The sequence below is a fragment of the Patella vulgata genome, chromosome 5 (assembly GCF_932274485.2).
Source record: "Patella vulgata chromosome 5, xgPatVulg1.2, whole genome shotgun sequence".
In the NCBI taxonomy this organism is placed as follows: domain Eukaryota; kingdom Metazoa; phylum Mollusca; class Gastropoda; family Patellidae; genus Patella; species Patella vulgata.
Window position 1 is genome coordinate 1,521,631 of NC_065883.2, and position 10,107 is coordinate 1,531,737.

Sequence of the window (10,107 nt, forward strand, 5' to 3'; positions counted from 1 at the left end):
ACAAATGAGAGGTGGTATCGAGTGTTCTTGAAATAGAAAGCCTACGTTACATTGTGAATGGTACTCGTCCTTACTTGCAATGCCTGTTTATATTGTGTGTCGTGTAAGCGGGCGTGTTTTCTGAGTATATGGGTTTATCATACGGGTTTATGGGTTTATCATACGGGTTTATGGGTTTATCATACGGGTTTAGGGGTTTATCATACGGGTTTAGGGGCTTATCATACGGGTTTATGGGTTTATCATACGGGTTTATGGGTTTATCATACGGGTTTATGAGTCTAGGACTTCTGGGTTTTATGGGTTTGATTTATGGGTTTGTCTGATAAGTTTATGGGTTTATCGTCTGGGTTTAGTGGTTTTGTTTATGAATTTATAGGTGATAGGTTTGTCTTACGGGATTTTAGATTTCAAGACCTTGCAATGACAGTTTCTATTCATTTCTTAACGTTTTCTTTGTCAGGGTAACCATGGGACCTTTCATACCATGACACTAAAAGTGATATTTCCTGATATAAACAATGAACTGGTTCCCAGTCGTGATTCATCTTGTTGTTTTTCGGGACGACGCTATTTGAAAAAAACAACAACACAAGACTCCGTCAATTCAAATATAATCGACGGTAAACTTGGCATGCATCTATTGACAAACGTCACAATTCCAATATGGTTGCGATTACGTTTGCTTGATTCCACATCCATATATAACGCTTGATCGGGATGTATTTTATTTTATTTTATTTTATTCCAAGATATATTGTCGCCTGTTCAACCTCGTGGGTTTTCTCCAGGTCCTTCGGTTTCCTCCCACTGCTAAAGATCCCTACGCAAAGACCACATCTCTCTCTTTCTCTCTATCTCTCTCTCGCTCTCTCGCTCTCTCTCTCCCCGGATCCTTCGGTTTCCTCGCACTGCTAAAGATCCCCAATTGCAAGTCCCGGAATGACCTTGTTTGTGTCAAGTGGATGTTAAACTCTCTCTCTCTCTCTCTCCCTCTCTCTCTCTCTCTCTCTCTCTCTCTTGTTGAAATGGGCTGATTAAAGCGCCCATAATTAACACCAGATGAATATAATTTATAATATTGTGTATTTTCAGCGAGTAAATGTTATTACTTGGCAGCAACTGTTGATGTAAAGAAACGATTGAATTATACCGATGCCAGGGCAGCATGTCAGTCTATGGGAACCGGTGTGGATATAGCTAGCATCAACTCATATATAGAACAGTGTATGTATTTAAATACCATATATAGAACAATGTACATATTTATATACCATATATAGAACAATGCATGTATGTTATACACCATATATAGAACAATGCATGTATGTTATACACCATATATAGAACAATGTACATATTTATATACCACATATATAAACAAAGTATCTATTTATAGAACAATATGTGTTAATTCCAGTTACAGTAACTACCAACACGTTACTACACGTTACTCATTGTTACAATAACTACAAACACGTTACTTATTGTTAATTCGTGTTACATTAACTTTAAACAAGTTAAGTCGTGTTACAATAACTATAAACATATTAATTCTTGTTACAGTAATATAACGGTGTCTTCAATTCTTGTTACAGTAACTATTAACACGTTATTGAGAGGTTTACCAGTCGGATTGTGGATTGGTCTTAACGATATGAGAAGAAATGGACTGTTCATGTGGCAGGATAACTCGCAAGTAACTTATACGAACTGGGGCAAAAACGAACCCAATGAGAATTTAAAGAACAAACACGATCGGGTTAGTATATGCGATTCTTTGTTTTTTTCTCGCAAGACTGTGGTATAGTGATTTCTGTACCAAATCTACTGGGCTACTGAAGACGGGCGTGTGCCATACAGTTTGCTATGATATAAATTTTGACCAGACAGCCCCTCTGCGCCAACTCTGGCTTCGAATTGGAATATATTTCTTTTTCAGAAGTCCAATATCTTGTGGAACTCTTGTGGTGAAAAGTTCCACATAAATGCCTCCAAACATTGCCATAAATGTAAATGTTTTGCAGCCAAACTGTTTTTATAATTATATGTATTGTTTTGCAGCAAGACTGTGTTTTAGTAATACCCAAGGGTAAGAGCCCTGGTGGATTTTGGGTCGACGCTCCATGTCGTATGAAACAGAGTTATATCTGTCAAACTCTTAGAAGTAAGTTTCACACATTCAAATCAAATCGACTATTTTACAATCTTACCACATTTTACATATACAGAGTTTGAAAATTCTAATTTTTGAATTGGTTGGCTACCAAATTAACGTCGGTTTATGGTAAGTGACGCTATACAGAGATAAACAATAGTAAGCGACGTTATACAAAGATAAACAATAGTACGTGACGTTATACAGAGATAAACAATAGTACGTGACGTTATTCAGAGATAAACGTGGCGTTATACAAAGATAAACAATAGTACGTGACGATATACAAAGATAAACAATAGTAAGTGACGTTATACAGAGATAAACAATGGAACAATGGACATTGTTCAAGAATAAACATGCATAGACTTATTGCATCTTTAATAGACATCGATCCAATAATATGTACTGTTTATTCTGAATACAAAGTTTCTCTATTTGAAACACGTGGGAGAGTGTTTTTCTAATAAACAAGTGACTAGCAATTTACCTGATATTGTCTCAGCGGAAATCTTAATTCTGCTTCGTCGATTCTATTTAAATACTAGAAAATCCTTCTTTGAGTTTTTTTTACTCGAAACTATTTGTCCTTGTCTTTGAGGTTTTTTTACTAGAACTTGTATATCCTTATTTTTGAGTTTATTGCCTAGAAACTCCCTTTTTTAAAACTCATTGACTAGAGACTATATATATATCCTTATTATTTTAGTTTATTGCCTAGAGACTTTATATATCCTTATTATTTTAGTGTTTTGACTAGAGACTATTTGTCCTTATTTTTTTAGTGTTCATTTATAAATCCTTATTTTTGAGGGTTTCTTCTTACTAGAAACTATATGTCCTTATCTTTGAGGTCCAAGTTTGCCAAACGTGGGTCCAAATACTTCTGGTTGCTCCAATGGTTACCAGCGATTTGCAGGAAGCTGTTATGGTCTGAAGACAACCAAGAGAAATTGGGCGGATGCTCAGACCCAATGTCAGTCGGAGGGGGCTAACCTGGTGTCGATAGCCAATGTATATGAACAGTCATTTGTGTCGTTATTGGTGTTCGAGAACAACGGCCATATTTGGACGGGTTTAAATGATAAGCAGGTATGTTGAAATCGTAAAAACACGAACACAACAATCACTAGCAACTTTAATAGTGCAACGTTTCAACAAGTGTCCTCTTTCTCTCTTCAAATGTCGATCAAAAAGTCATCCGTCCTGTTTATAGGAGAAAATATATGATCAGGGTTCCCGCGGTCCTTGAAAATCCTTGAATATCCTTAAATTTAAAATTTCATTTTCAAGGTCTTGAATATCCTTGAATTTCGCGGAGATAGGAAAATATCCTTGAATTTCAGTTGAGATCCTTAATTTTGTTTCAAATGTCTTCAATTCCTTTTAAATATGAGATTATAACGATAGTTGGTAATGTTTTGGTTATTTTTAAGATGAAAAATTGTAACTTTAGGCTAAAAAATGTCCTTGAAAATCCTTGAATTTGACGTATATTTATCCTTGAATATCCTTGAAAAAATGTTTGACGAAGCCGCGGGAACCTTGTATGATTAATATGACCTAGTTTGTGTCGAGTGTACGTTAAAACCCATCTCTCTCTCTGTTTCTCTCATCCGTCATGTTTAAAACAGACAATATTTGATTAATGTGTTTTGTAGAAAGCTGGTAATTATCAGTGGATTGTCAATTCTGATCGAGTCACCTACACCAACTGGGGTTATAATGAACCCTCGAAGAAAGATGGAGAAGGGTGTGTCTCCATGAGAGTTAATAATAAATGGGACGATTCCCGGTGTAACGCATCTTTTACCTATGTCTGCGAAATAGTTGTCAGTAAGTTCTTTAAATTTAAAATATGACACGTGCTGATGGAGATGCTCTCTCTAAAGCATGGGGTGGTGTAGCTCTCAATAGTGTTGCTCTGTACACGGCTCGAAACTCCAGCTCTGTAGAAATCGCTAGTCCTGCTCTTTATAACGTGGGGTACTTCTGCTTTCTATATCGCAGAGTACTGTTGCTTTCTAAAACGCGTGCTGCTCTCTGACGGGGGTGGGGGGAGGGGCTGCTCGCTATAATGCGTGGGGTAGTGCTGCTTTCTATAATTTTGGGTGTAGTGCGGCTCTCTATAACATACCCGGTCCCGCTGCTCTCAATAACGGTCCGGGTGGTGCTGCTCTTTATAACGCGTGGGATAATACTGCCCTCTATAACACGGGGTCATGATGTTTTTCAATCACCAAAGGACCCATGTATGCCGTTGAGATGACGTTAAAGATCCCTTAATAGCTTAAAATATGATTAACTATAGCCCACTTTACTACTATGTGGACTATCATTTAGATATACTGTTTGAAACATCATTTAGATATACTGTTTGAAACATCATTTAGATATACTGTTTGAAACATTTAGATACATTAATATTAACGAAGACTCCTGACATATGGGCACAGGTCGTGGAAACACACGGTACTAAGCCCGTTTGTCCCCGTTTTAAACGAAATACATTATATAAGATTTAGATAAAGATCTGATCATTCTTGCTATAATAGCTCAAATATAGATAATGTAAAATGAAAATATTAAAAATTTCATTCAAATTTCTTCATTCTGAGCCAAGTTATCACTGTTTGTAGTTTTGACAAGATGTGTGCATTGTGGTAACCAGGGCACTGGTATATTCGAGTCTAAGCCGCGCTTTCCCTTTTTTAAATTAAATTTTAAATGGCGAACCGATCTAATCCAGTTAAAATCTCGAGTATCCGATGCCATCGAGGGTTGATTATGGTCTGGATAAGTTAATTAACATTTCAGACCTAAAGAAAGACCTGCAATAGGCAGATTTAGCTCTTACATAATGAATGTTTAATTTCTCCTGACATTCATATTCTCTGTATTTTATATATGATATTCTTCCCCTCGTAACAGCTTCCCAGGTCCTAACAACACCGGCTACAGTTGCAACTTGTCAGAAGAGGTGGACACCATTTAATGGCCGCTGCTACCGGGAATATTCCAACAGGAATGCATCATGGTCTGCAGCCAATACGAGGTGTAAACGAAGCCGATCAGATCTGGTCAGCATCCATAATGCGGACGAGGATACATTCATTTCATCACTTATAACAAACTCAGCTAAAGATATCTGGTTAGGCTTACAGAGAGCACAGAATGGTAAAACCCTATTTAATTTTATAATTTAAATTTATTTAACACGTTCTGGCATGACTTGGTATGATTTAACTTCATAATAACCCTCTGGTATGATTTAACGTAATAATAACTCATGGATTCAATTATCAACACCGCATTTAAACTAAAATTATTTATAGCAAAACAGTCCAAAACAGTCTTGTCCAACAAATTGTCGATATATTCGAGCCTTTTGTGGTGAGAGAGATTTGCCTTACTTGCATATTGAAGATCTTGTATATAAACCTCAACTCCACCCACCTTCAACAACCATCACATGATAGCACACCAAAACTAATGGGCAGACATTCCCCAAGAGCCTGACTATCACAAAATTGAAACTAAAAAAAACACTGTTCTATGAACCAGAAACTGACTTTGTGGCGCAAAATCAAAATCGAATTATCCAAGGAACTGGCGGGGTCTTATGCTTTTTTTTCGAAGTGCGCGGACTCCAGGAACATCAAGAACAAGAAGATGAGTAATCCAAAAGTCTATTTAATTTGGAGGCTATATGATTATGTTATTATGTAATTGCACAGTCAACATCTGATGGCACATCAAAGCTATAGGGCAGATATTCCCCAAGAAGTTGGTTATTACAACGACTCTGAAATAAAAATCAATTTATGAAGTTCTGAAACTGTTTGTATATGGTTAAGTTCTGTACGAGTTGAAATGTTATAATGTATTTCCCTCAGGTGGTTATCAGTACAGTGATGGTACACCAACTAACTATATGAACTGGGATGTAAATGAGCCTACAGATGTTAATAACAAGTCGAGACAGAATTGTGTAGCTCGAATAGCTGCTAGTCAGAGGTGGAATGACCTAACCTGTAGTTTTAAAAAGGGCTACATCTGTGTTAAACTAATGGGTAAGTAACACCCCAGCCACCACATCTTTACCTTGCATCACCTCCACCCATAGGCGTACGGGGAAATTTTTGACTGGGGGGGGGGGGCGGTGGTGGTTGGTGCCCAAAAAATGTAGTTAGGTTCTTAGTATGTTACATAATAATAATAAATTCGCTGTTAAATTGGACACATTCAAGAACACAATATTTTTTAATACAACTTTTACAAAGTACACTTGTGTGCCCAAATTTTCCCAGCATTTGGTGCCCAAAATGGAGGGGCGCCCGCCCCCCAGCCCCCCCCCCCCCCCCCAGCTCGTACGCCTATGCCTCCACCCAACACCCGCCACCTTCACCCTACCTTCATCTCACTACCACCACCCCACCCCATTTCATTTCATGTCGTTTTTTTGTGGGGAAAGCAGGACGTTAAACAGCATTACGTTTGGGTTGTGCTTGATTTTACTTTAAGGTGCCATATTGGCTATATATTGATGACAAATAATGTGAAGATATGGAAGATATCGATTTGTAACGTGTTGAAATGAACGGTGACATTATAGATAACCCATGGACACCAAGGGATGTTTTATTCCTAATGAGAGAAAGAGAGAGAGAGAGAAAGGGGGGAGAGAGAGAGAAAGGGGGGAGAGAGGGGGAGAGAGAGAGAAATGGTATTTAACATCCACTCGACACAAACTAGGGCATTTTTGGACTAACGCATGGTTTAATTTTATTTCAATCATTCGCTTGCACGTAGGGGGTCTTAAGCAGTAGGAGGAAACCGGAGTACCCGGAGAAAACCCACGAGGTTGGACAGGCGACGCTACTCCTTGTCACGTACAACGAGGGAATCAATGACAGACCTTATGATACAGCTCGCACGTGCTAACCATTCGGTCATCCAATCCCCTGTTCCTAATGGGTTTTACTTTAGAATTTTTTATCAAATCGATTAATAAAATATGCCACGTTTAATTTCAGCTTTAAAAACGCCTGCACCAAACGTCATACCTATTACTCCAAAACGTCAAACCCCAGCTCCTGTTACCAAGCAACATAATGTCCCCAGGACATTGTTTCCAAACAACCTAACTCCAACGGTAACAGCTGCTCCGGTTAAACAAACGACAAAGAAAGCGGCTACCCAAGGAAACGTTCAAACGAACGCACCAGTAACTCCGGTCGTCACACCAGCACCTACACAGTTTACCAGACAAAATGGTGCCATCACTCAGGCTCGTCAAATTCAAGGAAATCCAAACACTAGTAAGTTATCGTATTTTAGAAATACGTGATGGAATATTCTGAAATCAAAGTCCCCCGGTCCCACGAAAACGAGTGTTAATCGAGAGAGGGTTGGAGTTGGAGGGGGGGGGGCATATAAAGCATACGCAGATTGTAGTAACCAATTTCGACCAATCATAAACGCTTAAACATGTATGTTCTGTTGTTGAGTGTGATAACGTTACGATTAACTCTAATTTGATGAGGGGGGTTGGATGGCTGAATGGTTAGCGTGCGCGCGCTGTATCATAAAGTCTGTCATTGAGTCGACTGGCGTGGTTTCGAATCCCCGGTTGTACGTGACAAGGAGTAGGGTCGCCTGTCCAACCTCGTGGGTTTTCTCCGGGTCCTCCGGTTTCCTCCCATTGCTAAAGACCCCTACGCGCAAGCGAATTATTGAAATAAAATTAAAAAAAAAAAAAAAAAATGTTAGTCCCGAAATGACCTAGTTTGTGTCGAGAGGACGTTAAACCCCATTTCTCTCTCTCTCTCTCTCTCTCTCTCTAATTTGATGACGTCACCTCACGCCATATCAGTCGCTTGGGCAGTGCGAACTGTGAGGGAAGTTAGTTCCGTGTCACTCGATTGGCAATTATTTTGATTCGGAACGTTCCAGCCACGGAATCGACCAGTCCGAGTCCCAAATATCAAATGCTATGTGAGAAAGAATGGGCTTAACATCCACTCGACACAACATTTCGGGACTACCATATGGTTCTATTTTATTCCAATAATTCGATTGTGCGTGGTTAGCTGTAGGATGAAAGCAGATGACCCGGAGAAAACCCACGAGGTTGAACAGGTGACCCTACTCACTGCCACGTACTACCAGGGAGTCGAAATGAAATGAAATGAAATGAACCGGGGTTTAACGTCCTACTGTTCTGCTCCTATACTGGGCTAATGGAGACGGGCATACGCCATACAGTGTGCTATGAGGGAAATTTTGCCCGGGCAGCGGCACTATCGCCTACTCTTATATTGAATTCCAACTGCCAAGGGATCTTTTACGTGCATTCCAATGTATACACGGGACCTCGGTTTTTCGTCTCACCCGAAGTACTAGATAGCTGTCCAATACTATGTAAAATAATATTGAAATAATGCACATGTGGTCGACATTAAATTGGAATCCTAATAATTTCAGATGACAGTAGTGGACTGTCAGACGGAGGTGTTGCAGGAATTGTTATAACTGTACTGTTAATAGTTCTAGTTGGTATGTTGGCTTTCGGGTTTATGGCCAAACGAAATAAATGGACATTTGCATCAGTACGAGGAGCCGTCGGGTTTGAAAATGCCTTATATAATAATGGTGACCAAGCTCTAACTGTACAGTCGAGCGATGCATAAACAGGAATAAAAACACTTTATTTATTTTTATTCGTGAATCGTTCATCTTTACCGTGTTTAGTGTTCTATCTGGATTATCGCCCTTATTATTGTTAATTTTGTGACCTTCAAAGTAATGACGTCAATTGACAGACTGTAGCCATTCAGCAGACGACCACCTGCTTTATTTCTATGGCTTCTGTCTGATAATTTATTTCTATGTTTTTCTTTCTTTTATTTTATAACTATCGGTTGGTCCGTTGTAGCACCGATATAACCATATACCGGAAGTAGCATAACTCCGAAACCGGAAGTGATAGTCCATTGCCACCAGGCCGATGTTACTTTCCCGATCCGAGCTACCCCTGGGCCAGCCCTAGTGTAGCCGCCAGAACTGTACACAGACAGGCAAAGGACAGACAGACAGCCAGACAGACGGACAGCCAAACGACAGTCACATATATCAGTATATCTATAAACAGGTACAACATGCTGAGTTAAATATAAACAATATATAATATTGTAAACAAGAATAACACTGTCCAATATACAGTATAACCAATATATGATATCGATTTCCATCTTAAGATAGGACAATATACAGATTACAATCTGTATAGTTTATATAACTGTATATAGCAACTTTATCACTAAATATAGCCCAATTTTGAATGCTAAGGGTTGGTTATTTCAATTATGTTTGATGTTTAATAAATGTTATTTCGTTTTAGTTTTTTATATATTTTACATGTCATTGTTATGACGTAACGTTAGTGTAACCAGAATAGTAACGCATTAAAATGGCCTGACGATTCGTTTAATACCGATGAAAGTACTAGCCAAAAATTTAATTTTTTGTGTCTTTTCTCTGATATTTGAATTTTACTTATATGTAAGAGAGAGAGAGAGAGAGAGCGAGAGAGAGAGAGGGAGGGGGGAGGGAGAGAGAGAGAGGGAGGGAGGGAGAGAGAGAGAGAGAGAGAGAGAGAGAGAGAGAGAGTATTCAACTTTAAACAATAATTGATGGTTTTATTGATTGGATCTTGTCAAGTATTTTTTATTGCCTTTAATTCTAACAATAATCGATTAATTGTGAATACAATAATACGACAATGGTTAGCTAGTTGTGACGTATGATGTGACAGACGGTAGATAAACACCATAGAAAGTTTGCAAACTACAATAGTATAGACCGGACAATATATCATTATTTATCTTAAATTCTTCAATAGTATAGGCTCAACAATATGTCAATCGTACAGTCTCTATTTATCTGTT

At 38.6% G+C, this 10,107-nt stretch overlaps 1 protein-coding gene across 1 annotated transcript; it reads left to right on the forward strand.

The window, feature by feature from the left end:
- Positions 1 to 2,069: 2,069 nt before the first annotated feature.
- Positions 2,070 to 9,672, forward strand: LOC126822740 (macrophage mannose receptor 1). Its single transcript, XM_050551784.2, has 7 exons — positions 2,070 to 2,167; positions 3,012 to 3,250; positions 3,820 to 3,994; positions 5,090 to 5,335; positions 6,055 to 6,231; positions 7,195 to 7,479; positions 8,645 to 9,672. Exons 1-7 carry the CDS (start codon positions 2,134 to 2,136, stop codon positions 8,848 to 8,850), a joined length of 1,362 nt encoding a protein of 453 aa, XP_050407741.2. The 5' UTR covers positions 2,070 to 2,133; the 3' UTR covers positions 8,851 to 9,672.
- The last annotated feature ends 435 nt before the right edge of the window (positions 9,673 to 10,107 follow it).